Source organism: Neopsephotus bourkii, unplaced genomic scaffold, assembly GCF_033783945.1.
Source record: "Neopsephotus bourkii isolate Nb327-2 ecotype Australia unplaced genomic scaffold, CSIRO-AGI_Nbou_v1 NB_1655, whole genome shotgun sequence".
Lineage (NCBI taxonomy): Eukaryota > Metazoa > Chordata > Aves > Psittaciformes > Psittacidae > Neopsephotus > Neopsephotus bourkii.
In genome coordinates this window covers 7,918,319-7,946,303 of record NW_026902129.1, presented here as the reverse complement: position 1 = coordinate 7,946,303, position 27,985 = coordinate 7,918,319, and the positions used below count along the sequence as shown (strand labels likewise).

The 27,985-nt window shown below is 39.9% G+C and overlaps 1 protein-coding gene and 2 long non-coding RNA genes across 3 annotated transcripts; 2 read left to right on the top strand and 1 right to left on the bottom strand.

Moving 5' to 3' along the window:
* Window positions 1-556: 556 nt before the first annotated feature.
* LOC133223797 (uncharacterized) lies at window positions 557-13,902 on the top strand. Its single transcript, XR_009728682.1, has 5 exons — window positions 557-674; window positions 2,130-2,257; window positions 7,372-7,511; window positions 12,269-12,469; window positions 13,531-13,902. It is a non-coding gene; the product is annotated as an uncharacterized LOC133223797 (long non-coding RNA).
* On the bottom strand, window positions 3,885-17,870 carry LOC133223796 (prostatic acid phosphatase-like). The gene is made up of 10 exons (XM_061374836.1): window positions 17,757-17,870; window positions 16,479-16,574; window positions 14,084-14,170; window positions 13,302-13,454; window positions 11,101-11,199; window positions 9,907-10,002; window positions 7,401-7,533; window positions 6,132-6,214; window positions 5,150-5,256; window positions 3,885-4,689 (listed from the first exon to the last, which is right to left on the bottom strand). Exons 1-10 carry the CDS (start codon window positions 17,868-17,870, stop codon window positions 4,527-4,529), a joined length of 1,131 nt encoding a protein of 376 aa, XP_061230820.1. The 3' UTR covers window positions 3,885-4,526.
* Window positions 15,636-27,985, top strand: LOC133223798 (uncharacterized). Its single transcript, XR_009728683.1, has 5 exons — window positions 15,636-16,464; window positions 17,775-17,930; window positions 18,371-18,862; window positions 19,685-19,851; window positions 27,609-27,985. It is a non-coding gene; the product is annotated as an uncharacterized LOC133223798 (long non-coding RNA).

Genomic DNA, 27,985 nt, shown 5'->3' with positions numbered 1-27,985 from the left:
GCAAGGTATAAATGAAGTCTTCTTTCTGTGTTGCTACAGTGACAATCCTAAAAGCAAAAAAACTCCTAAAGAATGTGTATGATGGGGTGATGGGGTGTCTGTTGAATGGGGATTGGGGGAATAAAATAATTCTGAAATCTCTTAATTTGCAGATTACATTTGAAATCTGATTTTACTCAAATGAAATCAGAATGTTCAAGGTACTTTCACTAGGACACGTGGTCTGATGGTGTGATGTAAAAATGATGAAAACCACCTTCTATTCGTGTTCTGTGAGTTGTGGCCTTAGCTAGGATGCACTTCCATAGTTTTGAACTACAGTGGTCCAGCTCCATGGTCACCCATAACAGACAAATCTGTAGGACAAAAGAAGGGTCTTCATGCAGAGATAGGAACAGGTTCATAATAGAAGAAAGGATGCCTAGGAATTTGTTTCTGGCAGCCAAGTCTACAATCTTTTTAGATGCCTAATAGCAATAAACATAAAATCTGAAACTTTCCTCTCTATTTGCTTTCTTTTATCAATTTTTATTTGAATTACTTCTTGTTACAGGAGGAGTGATAATCAGCTGCATGGGTTTGAGATGGAGCATTTAAATGGCTTGCACTACCTGTCCTATGAGGTCTGCCAGAGCTGGGAAGGCTTTCTGCTGGTATCCATTATGGGTGTTAAGGTAATATGCAAAAAACAAGCTTGTTTTAATGTGTATTAAGAAAGAGCTAGAACTGACTGTTTCATGCAGTTGGAAAACATTTTATCCTTGTTTGGATGCTATGGTAAAAGTGCTTGCATTTTTTTTCAAAAGAGAGAATAATTCATTTTTATCTATGTGTTACAATTTCTTTGCTGTGAAATCTGGCTATAGCTCTTCTGGATGAACTGTGTTTCTTATGCTGGCTTAGGAAGCACAGGATTTGTTGCTGGGTCCTGCTGAGAAGAGAAGGGTTTTACAGTGAGAATTCTGAAACTTGAATTCTTGCTAAAGGAGGAGGCGATCTTTTGATTCTTTTGATTCTTTTGTAGCTTATGGGATAGCAGTTATCTGCCTATGCTGTAGTTCTAAAAAGGGATATACATTTCATAGGCTTAGTATCCATTTTAGAAGGCTGGTCCATGGAAAAGAGTCTAAAATGGCAAAATTTTCTGCATGTCATCTGTTACTCTTTGAAATGACCTGAGAGCAATCAGATTGTTGAAAAAGGTCCTGTCCACTGTGAGAAAAGGAAAAGTCGTGAAGCCTAGTTCTGCAAGCAAAGAAAGCTCCCCTGTTTTCAGAAGTTAGTTGCATCTGATCGTTCTGATCCACCTTTTCTCTTGTTGACATCAAGAACAGCATGGGGCTGACAGTCTTTCCTGAAGAGCAGACTTTATATGATCAGATCAGGGTATACAATCAAGGTAACGTAACAAAAAGAAGGTGTTTGAAGAGGTTTTTGAAACCACAAATGGTTTTTCTTTCAAAATTAACACTTGGCCTTGCTGGCTTTTTGGAAAGAGGTAAAATGGCTCAATATTGGAAAGCCGTGTCAGATTAGACAGTTGCCTGCCAGGTCTTCGTGGTAGCCATCCTGGCTGTTTACAGGCTTCTCTTAAGTCTAGAGCCATGGTCCATTCTTTCTGTAAGTCTCACCTTCCTTTTGTATAGGGGTGGGATATTTGTACGTGTATACAACAGAGAAAAGAGAAAGACATTTCTTAGCTAAGTAAACAGCCATTATCCTAGTTTTTGTAGCTTCTGAGATATGTTTGTGTGAAATACTTCATTACTTCTTGAATAAAATAAAGCACAAGTACACTGGGATGACTCCTCCTTTTGGAAGCTTCTTTTGAAGCACTGCTTCCCTCACTAGTTCTGGAAGTTCTTGTCTCATTCTTCAAAAGAGAGCAACGCTCCTTTAGAGGTATTTTCCAATTTTGCTGAAATTTAAGGCTGTAGTCCTTCATAACACTAGAACTACAATTACATTCTTGAATTAGTCCTGCCAAAGTCCTTTTGAAATCAAGGGGTGTTGAAATAGTACTCTGGTTTTGTACTGCATTTGGGTTTTACCACTTGATAAAATGAAGTGAATGTTCATGATGGATAAGTCACCACTTCTTACAATTTTGGCATGTTTTCTGTTGATAGTGATCAGGAGACTGTTTGGCATGTGATGGAAGTTAATGAGAAATGTTAGACTGTTGTCACGTCCCAGTGTGGGAGGAGATGTTTCATGAAGCTAATCACACTGAAGATCATGGAGGGAACACCTAAAAGTAAGACAGAAAGAAAGAATCATTCATAGCAAATGGCCTCATTCTCCAAAACCATGGCAAATCTGTTAATAAAACCTCAAGAAGTGCATGGCTCAGCCTAAGTTCAGAAGTGTTAACAAATTTGCTCCCATTTTGATGGAATTAGGAAAAGTCTGTTGAAATGGCGAGACAGTCCACACCAAAACTTTCCTGAGCAGCCAAAAGAGCACAGAGGAATCTCCTTGCCAAATATGCTGAGCTATCTCCACTTCCTGTGTTCCACACTGTGGTCACTGTCATGCAGAGGAACTTGGTTCTGATTTATACTGCTACTCTCTTCTGTGACCTGTAATAGTAATGCTTGCCTAACCTCTATATTTTCATGTACTGCACATATAAGTCATCTCCATGAAGCTTCACTTCAGCATTTTCTGGGAACAGCTCAGTTTGGGTGCATGGCTGCAGTAACTTTACTGGATTTCATTAAGAAGAATTACATTTATGGGCTTCTATTAATCAAATGCTCTGAGGCATGTATAATCAAAGTATTAACGTGCTTTAGCAAAGGACAATATTTGAGATTATTATTGACAAAGATGAAAACAGTGATGTTGCAGCTGTGTGTGTATTAGGTGCAAATGTGACCTATAAACTCTGTATCACTTTTCATTTCAGTTCAGCTCCATGGTGTTCCAGCCTATCTACAGTCATTGAGCATTGGTAATGCCCAGTGGTTTAGCTCTGCCAGTGGGCTATGCTGTGCAGGCTCTGGAGCTGTGTGCCTTGGCATTTCCCCAAATGCCACTTGTGCATAGCAGAGAGTTTACAGCTGCCTGCAGGACAAGAGTTATGACCCCAGAATTGGGATCTGGACCCAACAGTCACTGAAATTGAACCATTCTGAACCATGATAAAATTGGGGAAAGTGGCAGATTTTGATATCATAGAATCCCAGACTGGTTTGGGTTGGAAAGGGCTTTAAGATCATCCAGTTCCAAGCCCCTTGGCATGGGCAGGGATGCCTCACACTAGACCATGTCACCCAAGGCAAATACTGTTTGATTACTAATGAAGGCAGTTGTGAGCAGTGATGCTGGACTTGGTGTAAATTGCCTGAACACCATCTAGCTTCTACTTAAGCAAAATTTGAGAACTAGAATAGAAACAGTGCACAGCCTTTTTTTTTTTTTTAATCTTAAAAGGTTAAATATTTCTATCTTTATTCATGCCAAATTTTGATTATATGATTTTTTTCCTTAATTACTCTGCCAGTTAAACAGTTTGCTTTGTGAAGGAGGGGAACTGATTTCCACAAAACCTAGATTACTAAGTACCGCAGTATAAACGTGAAGTACTTATCCATGTCTTCCATGGCTAAATTAGTGCTTGGCCAAATAAAAGTCATTAGAACCAACATCCTCCTTCCCCTAAGGAATTCATCACCTTTTTCAATTAAATATGGTCATTTCCTGATAGGTCTCCTGAGAATTTGTAAGCAATAAACATGGTGATGAAATGTATTTAGTGAATTGTTAGGTGCTCATTTTTCATTCATTCTAACTGAACTATTTCCAGTGTGTTCATGGATTCCAGACGTTGAACTGGAAGTGATTTGTAAGCAGGTGGGTTGGCTGCCTTCATTCTTCTGATCACTAACATTTCAAATTCTTCTTGAGAGCAGTGATTCAGAAAGCCATATGGTGTTTTATAACATTAGGTAGAACATTTGATCATCAAAAAAAGTGGGGACACTTTTGAAACCTGGAGCCTACTTGCTTTTCATCTCCCTTAAGGAACATAGAGCTAGCTACAAGAGAGAGAATGTAATTATCTATCTTCGTGTTCTCTCTTTCTGCAAATGTAAATATCATAACTGGTCAAAATGGAAAGTCAGACATCCTAATACTGAGATAGAGACAACCTACCAGGGAATGTGTTAGTATGCCAATGTGTGTCTGTATATGTTTGACATTCTGGTAAGTACTGGTTGGGTATGCTATTCAGTATTCATCTGTTTTGATCTCTGAATGTCTCCTACAATCAAGGGAATGCATAATGTTGTTTATCAGCTTCTATTTCACCAGAAAGATGGGCTGGAGTAGATAAATGTGTCAATGGAGTAGAAATTATGGCCAGTGGGTACAATTCTGTCTTACTGGACCTGCATATTTTTAATTTCATACCAGACCCCTATGAAAATGCTTGTTACCTCAAGTGAGCTCTTGGCAGAAGATGTAATCCTGACTTTACATTTGGCTACATGTCCCCAAAGCACTTAACTCACCTCATTTTATGTCCTACTCCTACATTCTCTTGTCCAGTAGTGTACCAGGACTGGGGTGACCAACTGAGTGAATCTCTCCAGTGGACAGCGAAATTTGCAGCCAGGGAGAGTGAGGGGGTGAGGATCTCTCTGAGTATTATTCCGATAGTACATTTCTATGGTGTATTGCCTGTTCCAAGATACAGACGGATCAAAAGTTAGGTGTGCAGAACCACTCCGACTTTCCAGGATATAGGGGGAAGTACTTTGGGACAAACTTCTAGCCAGCTAATTTTTCTGGCTGTTAATATGTGCCATTAGTAGTCTGAAGGGATCTTTTAAACAATAGATGGTCAACAGCAATTTGCATGTCATTTGTCTGCTTGGGAGAGAATCAAGGAGTTAAATAGATAAAAAGAGTAGAGTAAAACCTCTCATTACTGTAATGAACTAATATATAGGGGGCTTTCAGGCTGCAGTGCTGTGATTCCGCTACTATCAATAGCTGCTAAATTGAGTCAAATTGTAATAATTCCAATAAATCTATAGTCTTTTTGTGCATCGTGAGCCTTGTTGTATCCAGTTCAAGTCATCTGGGGATTGCTTTTTAGAAAGATGGTATGTTCTCAGTCCAGCTTGCAGATACTTGCCCGTTTTTTTCCTGGTAAAGTTCAAAAAAGTGACAGGCACTGTAAGGAGGCAGTTTCCCATTGAAGACATTGAGTGCTGTCTGTAAGGCAGCAATGGTGGCTGCATGCTGTAAATAGAAGAAACCTTTCATTAAAGGCCTATTGAAAATGATTGCATGTACCTATTATCTAACAATATGTCCAGCACATTATCTGTTATCTGTCCACTTAACATTGCTGATGGGGCCTCATTAATACTTGCCCTCTGCCCTCTGCAACATTAAGCAGTTCTATGGTGGCTGTAGGAACTGAGATGCTACATGTGTAAAATATGCATATCTCTAAATATCAAAGAAGTCTTAGTCACTTGTACTTCTTATTGAGGTTAGTAGGAGCTGTAAAAACTTCTAAAAAGAACTAGTGGCTTTGCATGTTAGATAAAGAGTATTTTAGATCAGATTAGTTAGCTCTTTGGCTGATATGCACCTGATAGGTCATAATCTAACTGCTGCTTATAAAGAGGAGCTTTTTACCAAGAGCAACCCAACTATTTCATTCTCCAGTGACAGCGTTTGCACATCCTAAACAAAACAGTTGAGTAGCTGCCTTTGTAAGACCTTCTAAAATAACTAAGTTGAACTTCATTTTCTTGTCTGGAAAAGATGCAGGAAGCAGGGGGTTTGTTTCTGAAGTATCTTTGTGATAGAATTTCAGTAAAATAAGGCATAGTTCAACAAAACATGAGTCATGGTTTTTTCCAGTTCTCTGCTTGATCAAAACAATATTACAACGAAACAAGCCGTGACATCAGGTGAGAAATGGAATGCTACAGGTTTCAAAGTAGGATCTGTTCATTACAGAGTGAAAATAATCCAATTATATTGAAGGTTAACCAAATAAAAAGTGCTTGTAGCGGTATTTCATGAAGGAAATAAAATTTCATGGCTTTCACTGCATTTAATAACTGCAGAAAAAGAGCATAAAAGAAACAGAAAGGACTCACCGCAGAATACATAACCATTTTTTGCTGGTGTGAAGGCTTTCTAGCATCTGAGATATGCTTTAGAATAGTTTTTAACAGAATACCTGAAACAAAATGGGGAAGCAGTGAAAATGAGAGTAATGCTCGTGATAACATCTTGTTGCTGGTTTAGCACAATCTGTCTTTAAATGCACCAGATTTATTCAATTGACTTTACAGGTAATTTGTGCAGAGTGCCTTGGTTAATTATGACAACTATCTTTTATGTGAACAGCAGGCCTATTTTCTATGTCAGATGTTTTGGGGACCCGTAATAGCCTCAATAGCTTCAAACTGTGAATTCAAAGCCACTGTGTGCCAGCAGAACAGCGCAAGAAGAGCATGGTAATGAATCATCCTACCCTCTTTTGTGTGTAACTCCATGGGCTTCATGATTTCCAGAGAAAGAGCATATCCATTGGACTCTGGCCTTCTTGAATGATGTGGTTGTCTGTGTTTTGTTAATGTTAGCTACTGAAAATATGAATTGAATCAATGGCTGTGCTAGTATGTTAGCACAAGGTTGGAATCTTGACAAATTAAAATCCTAAAATGAGAACTGCCCATGCCAGCAGAATAAGACACGTGTTGTCTTCAGCTACTGGCACATTTTTTTAACAGCAGTTGTTAGTAACGCAAGAGCAGAGGTTTGAACTTTGTACTTGGTTTTGTACGTTGGAGCTCCAAACCAGCAAATGAATTGATCCATGCTTCCTGACTGTACAGTGTCCATATGAAACGAAACCAAGTAACAATGAATGAGTGGAGGAGAATGAGCGATTAGAGAAGGTATAAACTGTTCTAAATTTCAGCTACAATTTGCTGAGCAGAATAAAGTTTAGAAGCAGTTAATCTCATTTTAGTACTTTCAGTAATGGAATATGAAGACAGTTAGGCAACAGAAGTTACATCCTGGAGATTATACAAGTAATACTTTCTTAAGTAAGTTAAGCTTGGTGGCTTACATTAAGTTCAGATTTCATTCAGTTCAGCAAGAACCTGCATATTACTTTGGGTTTCTTATACAGTGTGATCAATACGATATCTCCTTTATAACATTGCATTAAGACATTCATGATTCATATCCTCACCACCTCTCTTCCCATTAATCAAAATCTGTCTGTGCTGATCACCAGTATCCACATCATGGCATCTTTTGCCATTTTACTACAGAACTGGTGTCAATGTTTATTATATATCCTTCTTTTCCATTCTATTGTAGATTTTAAATGGGGTAAGAATTCAGCTTACCTCCCTGCAAACGTGATTTCTGTATTTGTTTGTGGAACCCAAATTCCGCGTGCAGCAACAATTCCGAGAGCTTTGTTAGCTTGGTCCTGACACCATGAGTAGCCCAAACAGGTACAGTGTAATTGTTAATATCCTGTAGTGAAGAGAGAAAACATGGTGATTTTCTTATTGATTCCTGCTGCTAACTCGTGTTTGTTCTGGTACAAGATGCTTGTCAGAGTAAATTCTGAGCATTTCAGTCATGTAACATTCAATAATGACTGTATTTTGCATTTAGACAGCTGTAGAATTCCTATTTATGGCATCACGCTGCGGAAAACAACTTTGAAGGGCAGCATTCAACAAGAGGAAAAATAATAGTAAAGAACATGCAAAAAGCAACTGGCATTATTTGTGCCAATTGCTAATGCAATTGTCTACTGCAAAAAAAAATCACTTGGTGACTCTTTCAGCCATCTACTGGGATATATCCTGAGATGCTTACTGAATCAAATCCTATATACATGCCAGAGTTTTAAGGGCTGGCAGTTGAGATCCAGAGATGAATTAGGAATATGTATAGCTATAATTCAGGTGTACCAGAATATGAGGTATATGCATAGGGATTAGCTAGATAGATGGAATTCATACGTACTTATACCAGTTCTGTTGGATACTGCTGTAGTCCTCAGGCTGAAGTGGGATGGATTAGTCTTTCCTTGGGGATTCAACCCAAGGTACATTAATGTTCACAACTACAAAGGGGAAAGATACACCCAGCTCTCCTGGTTTCACTTATACCCTTGGATTCCTGTTTAAGCAAGGTTGGTATCTCTCCTTTAGTGGGAGGTAACCATTGGGCTGATCTCACCAAAGGGAGTGTTCCTGTAACAATGACTTCCAAGGAAAATGCCAACTACTGGAAGGATTTATTTAAACAAGTGAAACAATAGAAAATGTTTGGTTAAAGCAGCTCAGGTCACAATGTCTCACTTTCTCCTTTAACAAATGTGATTTGTGTCCTGTGACTTGCTGTTTAAGACAGTGCTGTAGGCACACAGGCACCTCAGTCTCCAAGTTACCTGAAAGTCAGATGACACTTAGCCAAAAGTAATAAATACAGAGAGATGCATGCTCCTGTAGTTTCATGAGTTGTGTTTAAAAATCTGTGTAAGAAGGCTCTTTTTGTATGCTTGAAAGGGTGAGAGTGACCTTTCTGGTAGCTGTCTTAACTCATACCCCCAGTCTTCACTGAGTACTATGAAAGACCAAAGCTCGTCAAATCTAACACTAGAAGGAAAAAAAACCCAGTTAATTAGTTTTGTCTACCAGCATTTATCTGGATCCCTGATGGCAGCTGTGCATTTTGCACCTTTCTCTGCTGACTCAGGTTTCTGAGTATGACATAGCAATTGAAATAAAACATTGTGGTCCTGACCTATCCTGCATTTAAAAACACGGAAGGGTGATCTCACCGAAATTAGTGAGATGTGCCAACGTGTTAACATTTCATGTAACTTAAGGCCCTGGCTGACATTCCATTCATGACCACTCTTACCAAAGCTGGACCTTTGCAGAAACTGCAGGGCAAAAGGTAAATTCATTATGATCACACCCAAGTATTTCATGTTGCTTGTGAAATCCGCCTTAAAACTGCCTTAGTTTTCTAGGGGATCTCCCAATACTGGTGATCAATTAATCATTAATATTTAAATGTTAAACAAATTATGCATGAAAGCATTTGTAATGAAAGCTGCCTGCAACAATAACTTGTTAACAAAAGATGCAGCTGTTTTCACTTGCTCCACCTGAGATAAATCTACACTTTGAAGTGACAGGAAGTGGGGCTTGTTACATTAAGGGCACTCGGGTTTTTTCAGTCCCAGTCAGAGGTACCAGACTGTGGGACCCAGATATCCATAACAGTTGGGCTCCACAGCACCCTGTTTGTTATAAAATCCACATTTCTGGGTGATGTGCCTGGTTCCTTTGCTTAGAAAAGGCTCCAAACTTTCACAAACAATTGTTTTTGTCATTCCAATGTCTGCGTAATTCATGACTAGTCCTATTCATATGTGAAGAATAACTTCTCTTGCCTATGCAATATCTTTGTGGAAGCATGCTTGTTTTATTCCTGTGTTCCATATTTGATTCCTGTGGACCTCTGTGATGGGCTTTGGAGGAGAAACAAAACCATTTTATCTGAAGGTATGCTTTTCTCCAGTTCTTCATAAGTAGTCACTGATAGGATCTTGAATTCGATAGGCTGTCAGTTTGTGTTCCTTATAGTGGTGGACAACCCAGAGCAGCCTCACACAGTCAGTGTCTACAGGATTTTCAGTTGGAAGTTTGATGTTAGGTGAGGGTTTCTGAAGAAGCTGAAAGCAGTCTGTGGTTTGAAAAGTTTGGAAACATAGACCCACCCTCTATTGATATCAGTATAATAGAATGAAGAGCTAAAAATCCCAGTTTTGAGGAAGCACAAGGATTTCTATTGGACCTTGGGAATTTTCTTGATATTATTTACCTCATGTTGTAAAGTGTCAGAGAGCTTCCAAATTCTTTCAGTGTTCAGCTTCTTCAATGGGTATCCTGTATGAGTGGCTAAAAACTTCAGAAATGGCTGGAATACAATAAAGCAAACTTGTAGTACACAGGTTCTCTTTACATCATTTCCACTCACTGCCATACTAGTACACAGTGATTTTTAGAAACAAGATAGATTTCACATTTAAGCAATGAATCATTACCTATTGGTGTGAGAATTTGGCCTGTCCTTTTAGGCAAGCTTGGTTATCTGAGTTCAGTTTTGAAGTACTGTGGTGGTTTATGCTTGATGGAAATGTTTGGAAGGGGGTAGAACAGAAGGGACACAGATACCTGAAGAAGTCTGGTGTAAATCCAGAAAGTGCTTAGAGGAAGTGTGCTACAGAGGATTATGATTATGTTTGTATTCAGCAGAAGGGAGATTTGATGTAAATGTCGTAAAACTGGGAATTGTGATTCATTTGCATACAAGACCCAGATGCGGAGCCACAGAGAGATGGCTGAGGCCAGTGGTTAAAGATTATACAAAATTAGGTGAGTTTGAGAGTGTCATTTTGAATAAACACATGAAGAAGTTTACAGCAGAATAGACAAGTGATTACGTACTCATGAGGAAGAGTCTGATGGTGGAGGAAGAAAGGGAAAGGGATACCTTACAGGGGCAAGAACAAAACGTGAGAACCTGAGTAAAGACTTTGCATGTGAAACATGAACAGGTACTTGAGGAGAGCACTGAGGCTGTTAACAGAAAATCTATAGAATGGAGCTGTGAGCGTTTTGTGGTGGAAGAGGAATCTGAAGAAACAGAGTTAGAGAGACAGAGACGTCAGAGGAGTTGATTTACTTTGGAGTTAACAGAGCGAGGTATTGGCACTGATTTGAGCGGAGTTTTTGTTTTGTCTGCTCTCCTGGAAGGTACATGGACTGTTTTGTTGCAAGGTAGTCAGTAGTTTCTCCTTGCCATGACTTGCAATTATAAACTGCTGAGAAGAGCCCAGTCCAGATGGATCTAGAATGTTGTAATAGGTTTTTGAGTATGCTGTCTACACTCACGGTGAAGATTAGAGATCTGGAAGGAGCACTTACTGACTGCCATTATTTAAACCTACCTGTTAGACAATGTTGACAGAAGTGGTACATTTGAATTAGATTTCCAGAACTGAAAATACCTTACCCTGTACTGCTTGAGTTGCCTTTGGAAATCCCTTGTTGCAAAGGTTTCTCTCAGAAGCTCGTTGTACTTTGGACAGTGTGAGAAAGGGAAGTATAGCAACTGAAAGAAAAATTGCAGAACACTAGTTAGGCAAGGTGCTTCTTGTTCTGCAGTTCAGTGTGCCCTTGCAGGGTTGTTGTTATGATTGGCTGCACTAGTTGAGACAAGCTGAAGAATAATTTGGGAATGTCGTTTTCAAGGGTATTCATCTTGAGGACTGTAAGAGTCATACTGATGACTACTTACAAAATAAGCTTTCAATGTTCAGAGGAGTAACAGCTGCAGTAGTTCAAAGTTAAAGGGTTCATTTACACAAGATTACATTTGTTCCTTGACAGAACGCTAGCACAAGCTCTCGTGAACTGCTTTGTGCTTGGCTTCCCCAGGGATGATTTCACTCATTGTGTTCCATCCTCATTTAAACACATCGTCACCTTTTAGTAACAAATAACCCAGCAGCGGCTGGACTGCAATAGGACTCTTTGTGCATACTCAGCTGTATTTAGTGGCCTTACCACGGCTTCATTTAGTTCAGCTAAACTGTGGAAACTTGTGAAGTTTCTATAGCTCAGTTTTGTCTTTCTTTAATTCAGGACATATGAAGGTTAAAGATTACATGCAACTGGGATTACTTCAGACTTTGTTAGTTCATTTATCTCAGCTAAACTGAGTTTATTCTTGTTTGAAGCTTTTAATGTTACAATTTAAACAAAAGTTAAAACAAAATTTGACACTGAGACACTCACTGTTTTTCTATAATATAGTTTTTGCCCCATTTCCAGTAATGAAGTTCTATATAGTTCCAGAGTTAAAAGAACTCCAGAAAGAACTTGAGAGCCCTGAAGGGATAATTGGCTTGGAAAGCTTCCCAGCAGTTCCTCAGTCTCTTTAGAAATAGAATTTACCTATTCCAGAAAGTAGGAAATTATTTCTGAATTATACCCAGAGGTTCATGGACAGGCATGACTACAAATCAATGCTAGATAGTTGTTTTGGATAGCAGGATATATGTGGTCTCAAACTTAGCCTGTGTATGTAGTTAAGATGAATAGAGTTGAACAAAGTGTGAAAAACATGTATGTATTCATGACTTTATGATTTGGTTGAATAAACTTACTTGCTCCCCTAGATGTGACTGAGGTGCAGCACCTGTTTGCTGAGTTTGCTAGAGGTGTTGATACTGGCCATGTATCAACATGGAGTTGTTTGCTGGGGTACCACCATCTGTACCAGTGTCAGAAGGAGCTCCTGACTCTATACCAGATGTGTGCATGAACAGGAAGATAATGTGTCTCCATACCCTCTGTCTTCATGCTTTCGTCATGCCAAGGTGAGAACCATTGCTTCATGGCCTATTTAAAATGATTCACCATCACAGGCTGAGTTAGCTAGACTTGTAAGCCCACACAATTTGTCTTGGATCACGTGTGCAAACCTCCTCTCTCAAACTGGGACTTACTCTGTACACTCCTGATCTTTCCTAGCTTTTTTCCACGGGTTTTCCACAAACGGGAAACTCCAGCTCCACTCAGCTGCCCAGCTTTCCACTCTAGGACAAGTGTATGCAGGTTACAGAGCTGCTATCCTTATAGCTCCAAGGTGAGAAGTTGAGGAAGAGAGATGAATAAATACATTGCCCTGTGAGCTTATGCTCTTAAAGCTCTGAGTCCTCCTTCCCTTTCCCTTTTACTTTTTCTACCAGCCCTCAAAGTGCAGGCACTGACCTTCCAAGTGCATGAAAAACAGTCCTCTGACTCAATTCTCACAGCAGTGAGAGTCCCCAAGTAATGGTTCTGTGTTTTCGTGGTTGACTGTGGATTAAGAAATGTTGAAGCACTAGTGAGAACAGTGCTTCTGTTCTCCCACAAAGAAAGTCATGTTTGTGATAAATCTACTTCTGTTGGTGTTAACTCGTGTTATAGGTTAATTCTTTTTCTCTGTACCTAGGACTTCTGCTTTGCTTCATTCTGTGTTAACTCCAGGTCTCTGTAGAAACTCTTAGTAGTATTTCTACTCAGCTTATTTGGCCTTTCTGCACAATGCCTGTAATGTTATGTGCCTTTCATTGCCTTTACCATGCCCTTTGTCCTGCCCCTTCAACTCATATCCTAGGCATTTTACTAATGATTAAAGGCAAGCAGATGCCCCTGGTTTATACTCACCCTGTCATGTGACAGTGGCACTGTATGAACTGGAATTGGCTGCCAAAGGATTCCAGGGTTCCAGATCTGGTCCTGTGTTGGTGGGTACAGCCCGGCAAGACTTGCCTGAGCACTCGTAAGTGTGTAATCACAATCAGTGCTTTGAACATAAATCTAAAGCAAGGAAAGAATCATAAAAGTTGTTGAAGGTCATTTTTCCTGTTTTGTTTTGGCTTTTTTCTCTTGGTAGGAAAGGAAGGGACAGGTACTACGCACAGGAAGCTGTCATTAAAGTGGAGTGGAGTGAAAGGAACGATAAGGAAGAAGGAGGGAGAAAGATTGAAGCTGGAACAAGGCCTTGGAATAAAATCTTGTTAGACAAGGGACCTGCAACATGGCAGCATTTCCCTTAGAAATCCTAGCGAAAAGCAGTAAGACTCACTCCATTTGAACATGTAGGCTTTGGCACAATGTGTATGCACTGGACTGCTGGACCCTAAATGAAAACTAAGCTGTGTCTGCACTCCAAATGGAAGTATAGCATTAGAGAGATCCAGTATCCTCAGTGCCAGGCAACACTGAGTCATCTGAACCTGATATACAGCCTAAAAAGCTTTCACATGGTGTTTTTGAGTTAACCGTCAGCCTTGAATAAAAGTTGAGCCACAATTTCAGAAATACTTTGGAATGCCATGGGATTCAATGGGCATTACGTTTTCTTTACCACCACCAGACTCTCATGCGTTCAGGAAGCTCCATTAATATCCATGAAAAACATCCTTCCTCCCAGATACAGTACTTGCCTCACACTGCTTGTATACAACGCTCAGGAAATAAGAGTATCTCCTCCGCATGTACTGGCCAAGCTCGTACTGTTGCTGTATGCCAAGCTGTGGAAGTAACAAAATAGTGTAAGAGGCTCCAGAAGCGCATTATGCATCTTCTACAACCACAAAGTGAGATGATATTTCATATTATTCTGATGAAGACCTTTTTCCTTTCTAAAGTGAAGGAGGACAGAAGACAGGTGAAAAAAGCAGTGAAGTTGCTGTGTCTGCAGTATCAGATAGTGTCAGGTATGTCTTCCTGACGCAGCTTTGCATTTTGCTCTGTGGAAGTCTTGCTTACCCAAGCTAGTAAGACTGGCTGAGGGGCAGGGGGACTAAATGCAGGCTTATAGATGTCTCAACACCGTCTGCATAGTGTCTGCTCTATTGCTGGCTCACAACTGATTAAATGGGAGTGGAGGCAGAGCAACTGCCTGTCCATGAAGACGTGTCCAGGATGTGAATCACAGAAGTTCCCTATGGAGGCTGCAGCTGTAGCTTGACCAAGATCTTATTTCTCAAAAAGACTGAAAATCTTAAATAGAAGACTTCACATAAAAGCCCTCCAAGCCTTCAGGTATTTTGTGCAATGGGTAATTATATCAACAGCCTAAACCATTTGATTCTTGGTTCTTGCCAAATTATGTCCCTGTCTTTAAGCCACTGGATCCTGTTAGCCTTCGGAATGACATATTCTATACCATCACAGATCTTATTCCTAACAAGATGGAATCAACTCACTTAATCTTTGTGTTGAACTAAATAGATGACAATTCTCTACTCTCATAGCAAAATGGGGTTTCCAGACTCAGCATTTTAGTAGCTCTTTGCTGAACATTTTCCAACTTACCAACATAATTTTGTAAGAACATGGCATGAAAATCACATGCAATAGCCCTGTACTGGCCTCAGTATTGTCATCTTTTTACTTGTACTTGGTTTCCTGACCTAAATTGAAATGTATTCAACTTTGTTGAAATAATCATTATGCTGCACTGGAATCTCAAGTAGAGTGATTACTCATTGCTTCCTGAAGTCCTTTTCTAAGTCATAGGATCATAGGATAGTTCAGGTTGAAAGGGACCTCAGGAAGTCTCTAGTCCAACCTCCTGTTCAAAGCAGAGTCAGCTATGAGGTCAGACTAAGTTACTCAGGGCTTTATCCAGGGTATCAGACATGGCCCACTGTGTGTGTATGTGCTCACCTCTTTCTGTTGCTGGAATTGTGCATCCATTTTCCTAGGGCATATGCTTGGCCTAGGTTTCTGCCCCAACTTGCCTTATATGTGTGTTGTTAAATCCTGACACCTGAGTAAAGAAACCTTCCATGCCCTGGAGCAAGCTGGCTTGTAGTGCTGAACTTGCATAGTGTGTCTGTGGAATGAGTGAGTCACAGCTGAATTAGGGCACAAGAAGCTGGTCTGTTACTCCTTTTCCTTCATGGGAGGTGATGTGAGAGGAAACAGGCCTGTCCTTGCACACGCACCTCACAGTCTGCCTACACATGGATAATACCCATTTATCTGGGACATCCAGACTTCTGGCACTTCTTCAGCTAGACTGCCTGGTTCTGAGAATGCTAGGCAAATAACTAGTGGATTTTTTCATCCAAGCAACATATCTTGGAGGAACAAGGAATGAAGCACAGATACAGTGAGTGCTACCTGTGGGAATGAGCAGAAGTAGGGTTCAAAGCATGTAGTGCCCATATATTCCCTTACAGTCTGATAGTACAGGAGTTCACTCTTGGCTCCATTCACAAGAGGAGGCAGTTAATTACAGTTAATGCAAAGACACAGTTTCTGCAATTGGACTCTGGAGTTGCTTTTGCTGCTGCTAGTTACTACCATCTGCTGATGCTTGTGTGTGAGCTCAGCTCTGCTGTATTCCACCACTAATATAGCTGAGCTCTAAAGTTAAAGCTTTAAACTTCCCCTGGTATAACATGAGAGAAGATTCGGCTATTACTGATCTTAGTAGTTCATGAGCTAGGAAGTGCTCAGCAGAGACTGAAGGTGGTTTATGAGCACTTCCACTACCTTATCCTACTGATGGTTTAAAGCTTCGTGTTTGGCCTCAAGTGAGCTGTGATGGTCACCAGTGCCTGGCTCCTTCCCAAAGACCCTAGTCTGAAATAGAGCAGGTCAACACATGTTGCTGTTGGACCAGAACAGGCTGACTCAATGCCATTTTAAAATCAGTGACTGCTCATAGCTGTAGCTTCTTAGTAAGTTCTTTGGCTGTCCTTTTGGAGATGTGTATATGGCAATTGAATATGGGCTTTTTCCAAGTGAAAATGAAATTCCAAGAGCCAAGTATCAACAGACCACATTCCAATAGTTCAGTGTATCGGCCCAGGTAAGCAAACGCACCTTGGTAAGCTGTCCATATCCTTGCTGCCTTCCAGCTTCTTTGTGCTTATCAGTTGGAAAAAACTCCTGTGGAGTATGATCACCATGGCGAAATACCTGGAAAACAGATGGAATTCCCTTTGCTTTAATGGGATCCTTTGTGATGGATGTAATTAGTGAAGTCACAAGGAATGCAGGGACAGTGAGTACTGTATCTGACAGATGCTCAGTATATTCATAGTGCTTTCCTTGGGTCTGGATAGCTATATAATACCTGTTTGATTTAGTTAGGCAAATGTAACTCTTTTCTTCCTACCATTTGAAAAGCAATTAGCTCAACATTTTTTTGGGCACGTTAAAAACCATGCTTATGAAACCCCCATGATACATCTTAATATATTGCATATATATCATATTTATATTTTGCATATAAAACTTATGATATATCTTAATATATTTTAGATGCTTTGGGAGCTATAGGCCAAAACATTAAATAAACAGGAAACAAACAGAAGCATGTAAGTAATTTTCCAGAAATATGTTGATAGAACTGGGAATTCCTAAGGAAAAACACCTAGCCGCTTCTCTAGCTACAGTTTCTGTGTCTTACTGCTGTGAAACACTTTCTGGTCAGAAATTAGCCTTAAAATGCTTAAAATCAGAGGTGATAAAAGTGTCATCTAATCTAAATAACAGGCTTTTGTTTTTCACTTCTTAATCAATGTAGAGAGAACTAAAACTGAAACCTGCAGCACAAAGAGTATGGAAGTGATTTGCAAGCTGGTGTGACGTTCAGAACAAGAATCAGGCTTCCTGCAAACAAATGGTACACCATAATCATTGCAAGTAGCATCAGTTTCCCAGCACTGGCTCTGTGTTGTTCATTCGATGCCATTGTGCACTTGTTTGGGTTTCACAGTGAAATTTGGTTTGCATGGTAATCCATTGAAACCACTGGAAAAGTGGAAACTCTCTTATGGCAATGAAGGGGTTTACCCAGTTGATATTTAGTTATGAAATCCTCTTGTACAACTTAAAAAGGAATCCGGTGTAATTCCCCTCTCAGTGCTATAAAAGAAAAAGCTTTATTTGTCAATCCAGAAAGACGAGTTCATGTAGGGCTGCACAAAAGAGACAAAATGATAGAATCTGATTGAAAATTGAGGATTTTTTTGTACAATGCAGTAGTGAATTTTGAATATGCAGGAGCCAAATATTCAGAAAGCCCCCCCAGAGGTACAAGAAGAGCAGGAAGTGACAGGTTTTAAAGTTCTGTTTGCCCATGAGCTGTCTACTTACTACAGACACAAACTTCAGTTTTCTTTTAGCTGTCGTTTGGTGAAGAAAGATGCAAAAGAGGCAGAACGTGAAACACAGACTCCAGATTCCACACACCAGCTGCCTTGCTCTCATCCTGATGGTAGCTTTCAGCTACTTTGCACACTAAGGTCCCTGGATGTGGTGATACAGTAGGTATGCGGCTAAGAGGGGAGGAGTCAGTTATGCTCAGTGAAGTCTGAAAGTGGGCTGTGAGCTTCCCTTCTCTTTTTTCCCTTCTTGGGTTAGTTCTTTTCAGGGAATATGTGAAATGAAAAGGGTATTTTGCAATTGTATTCCATTTCTGTGTCCTTTGTATAGCATAACATGGGATCTCTGAGCCCTCTAATTACTGCCCCTTGCCCTTGCAAGGCAGGTGAACATAAAGAACTAGAAGTTGCCTTCTACTGTTTAAGCTAGGATTTAGGATGGGTCAGTCAGCCTTCCCAAAAGTGAATATGCTGCAGATATGCTGTCTCTTGCTGTATGCAAAAGAACTAGTAAACCATCCTCCTTCCTAGTGCCAGCAGTCTTCTCTGAACACATTGTGCTAGAAAGCTAGAAGGAGCCGTGCTGACAAGTGTTCTTTTATAAAGGGTCCCTAGATTTTTACCTATATTTGCTGTGGTCTGTAGAAAGAATAAACAGCAGAATGTTTTGTTGCACAGGAGCAGGGTTAAGCCTAAAGTCAGGGCAGGAAAATAAAGGTACATGGATGAAATGGATTGACTATGTCTCTAGTGGCAAAGTGTTTTCTAGAACTACCCCCCAGAATTTCATAGGCACATGTTGTATTTTTATAATGTCTCTTGCTGCAAACATTGTTACAGAATGCACAAATCAAGAGTTCTTTCTGCCATTTCCTTGGTAGACCTTAAGTGAAGAAAAAAGTCTAGCTCAGAAGGTGTTGCAAGAGACAGGATTGATGTTACAAGCTTATTGGTCTATGTTCAGTCACATTCATGTGTTAATGAAAGCCCTGTTAATATGTAAAAATTGAGGATGATTCTTAGTGATCAAAAGCTCTCTGTGTTTCAGAATTCAGAAGAAATGACTGAAAAAGAACAGGCATGTTGCTACCCAAAAAGGTTATACAATCACAAGGGAGATCAAGCACAAATAACAAACCACCTCTTCATAATCATTAGATACAGGCTTCTCTAGAGGGATCACTTCCCCAGAGTAACAATGCCAGATATTTCACATCTGTCAGAGCTAAAGAGATTCCTCTATGAAAGATTCAGAGGTCAGACTTTGCTGGTGCGAGATGGTGCATCTGTCATTTCTGCCTTTGTGCCTGACAGGTCTAACACACTCATGCAGAAATGGGTTATGGGGAGCTGCCCACATTTACTGAGAAAGAAATTAAAAACCAAGGGATCTGGGGGAGATAGGAGTCAACTGATTAAAGCTGTTCACACCCGGTACATTCTCCTGCCTCTACTGGCTGTCATACTTCAAAAACCTCTTTGAAGAGACTATGGTGTTGTGCTGTTTCTACAGGACGTGACACCAGATGCCTCTCCTAAAAGACACTGCTCTGGAAGGCAAAGTTTTTAATGAGACCAACTTGTATGGCTGAGGGAAAAGAAGGGATTTCTCAGAATCACAAGACTCCACTTGGGTTCTTCTGATACTGTAGATGTGTCTGGTACTGACAGCAGATTTACAACAGGAGCTGAAAGGTTTAACTTGATGCTTTTCAAGCAGCCACTGCCTCACCCTTTCTGTGAGGTTTCTTTCACAAGAAAGATGAAATTACTCTTACTTTGGTGATACAAAGTATTAGTGTAAAATCTGATACTTCCTTTGATTTGATCTTGGTGCTGCTAATTGTGTGGCAAGAGACACATAAAAGGCTGGAGTTATTTTAAAGTAAATCAAGTTAGTCAACTCTGCTTCTTTTGAAGGTCACAGAGGGAGAATGAAACAGTGCTGTGCCATGTACTGCTGTTCCCGAGACTAAAGCTCTGGAGAGCAGAAGATGGAGCTTTCTTGGCAGCTAACTCATACCTGCAGAAATCCCTCATTGCATGTGGTGAGAGGTGTGAAAACTACAGCTACTTTCAAAGTCAAGGTAACTGATTCTTTAATATACCTGAAGCCTGTGTTAAAACAACAGTGGAAGGTGGAAGAGGAGGAGGTAATGATAAAGGCAATAAATGAACCTCCCTCACTGCCTTGGGAGTACAAAGGAAAATACATGAGGTGTAGATCATATGCCTTTATCTTACCAATAAACTTGGTGAAATATTTATGAGATTGTGATAAACATGCTATTTTCAAGCAAGTAAAAGTACAGCTTTGTATTGTATCCTGTACTGTGCTATCTGAGAAGTCGGTGTGCTAAGAAATGCTGCTGGTCCTTTGACATTGTTTAGGGATTGTAACTTTTCATTAACAGGCCTTCAGTGCTTTGAAGTAGATTCATGGTAGTGCTGTTATTGTGTTTAAAAGCTTGGTAATCCAATGGGCAAAACTTAGCCTTATACCCCAAAAACGCAGTATGGAGAATCTTCTCCAAGCTGTGATGCTTGGAGAAAGCCCCGTTCCCCAGCTTGTAAGTGTAAAGTGAAATCTGCTTGGTATTCAAACACAGTGTAGGATTGGACCTGTGGCTTGAGATGCTGTTTCATTGACAGTGGAGGATGATCAGAATCAGTTGAAGATACACTGATAAAAGCATGTTAGGAGAAGACTCCAGTGTAGAATTAGTGAGGGGAGAAGGAGGTAGTATAGGAGGACTTCAACCCTGCCTCCCCTCCATTCCCCTTGCTGAAATGTCCCCTACTGGGATCCTCATTCCAGCCTGTGGTGTTGAAGTCATGACTGTGGCTTTTGCAGTTTTGATGTTCATGTCCACTTCCATGCCTTTTTCATGTCTTCTTTTCTCAGCTCCAGTCAGATCAGGGCTGTGCCTGTTCCTAAATAAAGTCACATGTTTCCTTTGGTTTACAATGTACCTGTTAGTCTCTTGCTTGCACACTGGGATTAAAGAATAAAGAAAAGTGAGGGTATCATTCATTCAGGTGCAGTGAACTAACAGACAGAACAGAACATTTCCAAGTCACTTGCTTAGTGTCTAAATAGATAGGTATCAGCTGCCTCTGTTTGGCTAATGCTTAACATAGACTTATTTGGTCCTTTATGTTAGGAAAACAAAGGCATGTTGTGTCACCATGCCTGTGCCTCAGGGACACATTACCCCCACCTCAAAAAGCATTCTGCCCCAACCAGATACACCCTTTCTGTTAATGATTTCAATGCTGGCATGCAATATTCTTTCAGTTCAGTTGAAGACTGAGTGAGAGGCATGTTCAGTTGCCCTGAGGAGCTGGGTTGAGACTTGTCAAGAGGATGAACAAAATGGAGCATCTGCACCCTGAAAATAGAGGAATCTACAGGGGCCCTAAAAAGCCGAGCATGATGTTCTTGCTGTCACTAGGAAGGAGGGGGGCTGTGGTTGTTCTTAGGCCATTCAGTATTCTGGGCAGTTGCCTTTCTGATGTCCATCTGAAATAAAGTACTTGTTTTGCACAGTAACCAGCTTCTTCTTCATTACACTGATGCAAATATAAAGTAACTGCACAGACGTTGGTGAACTTATTCTAAATATATTTCCCTTGAGGTTTACACAGCTGTTCTTGCACTGATGTTTTTCTGAGCACCTTCTGATCTTCTGCATTTTTTTGGCTGTGTCTGGGATATGTGCATTTGCGGCTCCACATCCTCATTTGATATGGGTTGGATTAGCTCTTTATCTTTTATGGAGTAGCACTGGCTTACAGGGGCTTAAATAGGCAGGAAAAGGAGGATGTTACAATCAATTTCCTCCACCTGTTCTGACAAAAAGGCATTATTTAAAAACTGGCTCCCAGTGATGATACAAAAAGAGATCTAATTCTAGATCCAATCTTCATCTGGAGTTTTGCTGGGCTGCAAAGCTCCCTCTTCTCAAATGTGAGCATTTTCTCTCCAGTCCCATGTGATTCACCTTTATCATCATGAAATAATGACTCAAAGCAAGTCTGACATGGAGGAGTTCCAGCTTAAGATGCAGCTTGGTAGTTGTATCTTAACAGATGATTACTATAATATCAGAACACAGGGATTTAGCAGGCATTATTCCAGAGTGGTGGTGCTTATTTTGGTCTTAGGCCATCAGTGAGTCACAAACCTGAATTTTGGGCAGTGTAAAAGCCCTGGATTCTTTTTTTCCGTGGGTAAATTCAAGCAACCTTGTTTTGGGTATGATGGATAGTTGTACCACATAACCAGACTGCCACTGCAGGGAACAGTTAAAGTTTATAGCAAATTGGTAGGAGACAAAGACCTTTAGACCACTGACACTAGGTAGTCATTTAGACTTACTAAGGAGTTGTGTGGGACTGAGAGGGTCATGTTAATTTAGCAGCAGGAGGCAAGATAGTTCTCCTATTAGAGGAAAGGAACATTTTCCTCCAGCCAGCCATCACCACAGCTGTCTAGCTTGGGCATAAAGCAGAAGTGTTTCATCCAGGTGCTGACATAAGTCCAAACAACAACCTCCCTGTGTGTAATCAAGCATCAAGCTATTGTCCATGTGCACCTTGGAATACCTGAGGGGTTTGGGTTGCTGCTTTCTTCAGACTTTAATAATTATATTTAACTTTGAGGTAGGCTACAGTAACTATGATTAAAGCAATTGTTCTGCTCAGCTGGAATGATTTCTGATCATGCCCTAGCACAATGCTGCAAAATTTGAAATGCAAATATGTGGGAGGCAAGAAATGTTCTTTTGATAACATTTTTATTTCTATTGGAATGAAACAAAAAGTCCTTTATACAAACCCAAGCTGAGGTCAAACACAAGCCAGCGATTGCTGATAAATATTGAATCTTGCTGGTAATGAGCATCATCTACCCAATGTAGTTTAGTTTTTGGTACTTAAATTCTCAATTAAGAGTGAAGAATTAGTAAATGAGCTGTTTGCTTCAGAACTAGCATCCCCTCCATCCTTCTTTCCATTCTGTGCTGTTATCACCCTTCCTTCTCTTTGGATTCTTGGCTTTTCTGATCATTTTTGCTCTGGTTCATTTTGATCAGTGAAGCGTTTTCCGCTAGGCCGTGAGCTTCCTTTCATGGCACATTGCAGATCTTTTTTTTGATCAAGTGTGTTTTGAGAAGCTGGTGATTGATTTAAATATTTTCTGAATGAAACTGTCAGAACTGTTGCAATGGAAGACTTTGGTTTCATGTCACTGCGCTGTGTCTGTTAATACTAACTAGGCTTCGCAGTGGCATTACTTCAAAGCTCTCTTGGCATTTCCAGTGTGACCTTTATCAGTGAAGTTTTTATTGACTGTCAATATGGTTGTTAGAAGGAAACTGTATTTTTTCCTTAGGCCGTATATCCAGTTTCTCTCACATTAAATTGGACCAAAATAAATATCTCATATCATGGTGGTAGAAATGGAGATGTTTTGCAGACTTCCACTTAATTTAGAAGTGCCATTGGGCTTGTTCTGTAAGGTATTTTGATCTGCCTCTACAAAGTAGCCTGAAAAGATGTCCCACTCCCTTACCTACTATAATCCTGTGTTGTCCATTTTTGTCTTCAGACACATCCGTAAAAAGCACAAAAGGTGTAAAAGTGCCTTTTGCAGAAACGTGGGACAGACTGTCCAGAGGGCAGTAGCTAAAATGATGTATGGATAAAATGGTACTGGCAGTTAACCTGCTGTTTTGGTTTGGGATCTCTTACTGAGTTGGTGGGAGAACAAGTTGTGTGTCAAAGTGGTAATAGCTTCAGGGACCCATTTTCATGTAAAAAGAAGTGCCAGTAGAAGGGAGATATGCTTAAAGTCATGCAAGGATTTGGCCAAGGCGTTTCTGAGCTGCTGCCACTGCTGAGACAGATTCATGTTGCCTTCAGATACTGGTCATTTTTGGAAACAACCAAACAACTGTTCATTAGCCACTTAGTTGATAATTATAATGTGGGTTTAGTTTTAGAAAGTGTGGGCTTATAGGTTCAATTTAGAACATGTTGGGATTTCCAAGGGATTTGTTAAAGTACTGCACTAAGCACAGGTAAACCAGCCAAAGTGCCTTGGACAACTGGATTACAATCCAGGATATCCTACCTTCATAACCAACTTGCATTTCAGTAGAAGCTACATGCTTAGGCAGGAGCCCAAAATAAACAACCAGGATTAATGCTTCAGGTAGTGGAGAAAAATGTTACCCAAAGGAGCCCTGAGTTTAAGAGATAAATGATTAGTTTCGTGGTCTGATTTGTATCAGTAGATGCAAGGTGGTAGCCCACAGAATAAGCTTTCTTCTGATTTACATTTCACTGAGCGTGATAGAATTGGTCAGTGTTCATCATGTTTTACACACACACTGAACAGTGAATAATTCATAGTTTACTTTCAGTTAAACAGTGAATCTCTTCTGTTGGGCCAGCTCTAGATCAGAATATCATCTGAACTTGATTTAAGCCAAACAGCGAGAAAAATGCAATAGCATGGAAGTTTATTTTCATGCAAACCAAGTAAAACCTGTATACCTAAACCTACACAAGAACTGCAAAAGAGGATAATAGATGGGAAAATATTTGCCTCTATCTACAGGCACCTCAGAGAAATAATTTACAAAGGCATATTGCCATCTAGTGTTAAGCTCTCTACCATTCGTTGTACTTTGGGCTAGTGTAGTTGCAGTAGATTCCTCCAGTAGATTCTCACTTGTGTAATATCAAGTAACATCTTGAGAAATGCAGAACATCATCACTGCAACCAGACATGGCCACACTTAGATTACATTTAGTGATTTTCAGTCCTGTATTCAGGGTTGCTGGCAATAGAAATTTGCTCTCCAGAAGGAGTTTGTTAAAGTCAGCGTCCAGTTCTTCTCTCAGCATTGTGAGAAGGGGTGAAAAAATAATGTAGTGTTTTCTTTATACTTGTAGTATTCACTTTTCAGTCATTTTCTCTTTATATGTTTGCATTGGTGTGGTCATAGGAATGCAGCATCTTTCACCAGAAGTCAGTATCTTTGTAGAGAGGACTTGAGCGGCCACAGAGATCAAGGTGGGGTATTTCTTCTTCTCTTCTTTACACATAGCTTTTTGTGGCTTTTTCTCCTTTTCTCTTGCCTCTCAGTTCTGAGTTTTATGTAATGTTGAACGAAGAAATTCTTTATTTTTCATGGTATTCAAAGATATTTCATATTCATATTCAAAGTATTTCATATCTGTCTTTCCATGTTTGCTCTTTTGGACTTACCTGGTTTGTAGCAGTGACTTCCAGCTAGAGAACTGGAGATTAGAATGTTATCAGCTGGCTGGAAACGCTTCCTCTTAGAAAGGATTTTCCTCTATGATCACCTCCTTTATAGTTCTGTAAAACTTTGCCATACTTTAGAGATTGAAGTTGTAATTTCCTTATCTGTATGAAGTGGGTTTTGAAAAAATAAAGTAGTCTTACCTAGGAACAGTATGGCAAAAGGTCCATCCAGCTTTTGTACATCCAGCAGTACATCCAGCTAAGCTACCTTCTCTGTTAAGACATTTTTTCGTAAGAGATGGGAGGCAACAGTTTCCGACAGTGCAGACTAATGTATTTCCATGGAATTCTATGTTGAAAGTTATTGGGTGAGAGAAGGAGAAGAAAAAGAGAGTTTATTCTTTATTTCATCATCTGTTGACCTTGGAAAGGTAAAAGTAAATACGGAGTTTGGTCTGTTTCCGAACTATGTATGTGCAACTTAACTATTAGACTGCAAATGCATCTTGGTTCTTTCATTCTGAGAAGAAGCAACTGAAGATGCAAAGAAGCTTTCTTAACTCTATGAACATACATAAGAGTATCAAGTATATCTTTTGTACTTGCACCGAGATGGAATTGTCCAAGGCAAGTTTGCAGCATCTCTTGTGCTTGCTGTCCGTTACTAAGCCAGTTAAGGAGCTGGTTTGGTTTAAGATAAAACTATGTTGTTGTAAAATCATGGCTGCAGTAGATTTTGTTCTTTTCACACAGTGCCATATTCTGTTTGCTTGTCTTTCTCTTGACACATAGCCCTGTTCCTTAGTTTCTCTTTTTCAAACAACTATTGTTTTTTGATTGCTAGGTTGTTCATTTCCGATAGATTTCACAACACTTTCTTCACCTCCTGTCAGTAATGGCCTAACAAAATTACTTTTAAGACATTTCTTTACTTTTTCCCTTTCATTATCACCTTGTGAAGCAAAGAATATCTAAATCTACACCCTGCTGGTTTGATTTTAGTTTCCTGAAAACATCATTTGGTGATATATTGGAAAGCTTAGTATGGTTTGAGCTGTCTAAACTGTTAATAATATTCTATTGGTAATCTATATTTTACTGAATTAATTCTATTACAGACACCAAGTTTTGATAAATGCCATAAATGGTTTTAGATATTTGGGGGAAATTGTAAGTAAATGCTGGTTTGGAAGTTATATTAATGATTTCTGGTTAAGAACATAAGAAAGGGAGAGATCCCACTGGCACATGTCATTATGCATTTCTAATTGAGTTATCATCCATCTCCACAACCATGAGACAGACACAACATTCTGGGATTGACCTGTGGTTTATAATGGCTCCAGATTTATTCTGTACATGAGTGACTCTACTGTAGAGCTGCATCAGTGGAACAGCGCAAAAGGATGATACAGGTATTGCGATGTCAGTGTTATTTGACTTGGCTGTTTTGTCCATTGGATAACTGAATTTCCATTCCCTTTTCTTTAAACCCTGGGCAGATAGTATTGCTGCTTCCCTGAAGAGCCATTATTTCTGCTCCCGTTGTCCCTGAAAGTTGTTTTTTGTTCCTTTGTTTTCTCCTGTCTAAGCTGTTGGCTAGTGGTCACTCTTTCTAGGGAAGAGGAAGCTCTGAACTGAGGCACATAGATGCTGGAGGATTGCACCGCCAGGAGGTGTTACATACAGAACAGTTAGACAGCACAGTATCCTCTTAGAATAGTAATCAAAATTCTTTCCAGGAGTGAATTGAAAAGAAACTAAAATATCAGCCCATCCATACTGCATACATTTACACAAAGCATAGTTTCTCTGCTATCAGGTAATCTGCAGACATATAGCAGAAGGAACTGTGTGAGTCTTATTACATGGGGCTCCCCATTCCCTCAGTAGTTTTAAGTGTGCCTCCCCAAAACGTTAAGTAAATTCTCCTACCAGAAGGGATTTGTAAGGATATCACTAAGAACATGTGTTTTTTTTCTGTGCTTAAATCTGAATAGAACAGAGAGAAGTAAAAGAAGCAAAGAAAATACACGATGTAACAGGCACTGCTTATGAACTCTGAAGTGTCTTACCTTTAAGCAAGCAAGACAAAAAGTGTATTTCTGGTACACAATATACAAATGCTTCTGCCTGTTCATAAGGCCGTGTAGTTCCTAACCAGTGTAACGAGACTCAAACCTTATGTCTTTGATATACAAAAGAACATGGGAGGCCTGTGGCTTCCCAGGGCTCTGATTAGAACAAGAAAATGTTTATGAACTTGTACTCCATGAAGCTAGAAGACTGCTCAAGGGAAATCTCTTGGAGGAATGTGAAGTCTGGCTTGCAGCTCTGAATACACAGTTGTTTATTTAATGTTAACAGCTTCCTCTCAAAAACCAAGGGCAGCATTATAAACTCTTCATGCAAATACACTTTCCACCCCTGTTTTTTTCAATAGAGAAATGCTCTTCACTATATTCTATTGTATTTAATAATTAAAGAAAAGAAAAAGTGAAACCCCAAACTAAATGCTATAGATGAGATACAGTGCAAAGGTTAAAGTCTTTCTGTCTTCTTCAGAGCTCCTGAAATTTGAATGTTCACATTCACTGCCATTTAGGGGCTGAAGGAAGTGGGGCTATTCAGGCTAAAGAAGACATCCCAAGGGTCTTCACATCTTTAAAGGCTGCTTCTGAGAGGAAGGTAATAATCATTCCCATGCTGAGCAAAAAGAAGCATAGACTGGAATTGCAGAGAGGCAGACTGAGCTTAGACATAAGCACAAACTCAAAATAAGGAGAGTGAAGGAGTGCCTATGAATATTGTGAAATTTCCATCACTGAAGATGTTTAAAAATGAGTTACACGAGTCTCTGCTGTCAGAATATAGCTATAGACTTGCTGGGTGGAATTTGGAATTGACTAGCTGACCTCTTGGTTTATAGAATCACAGAAGCA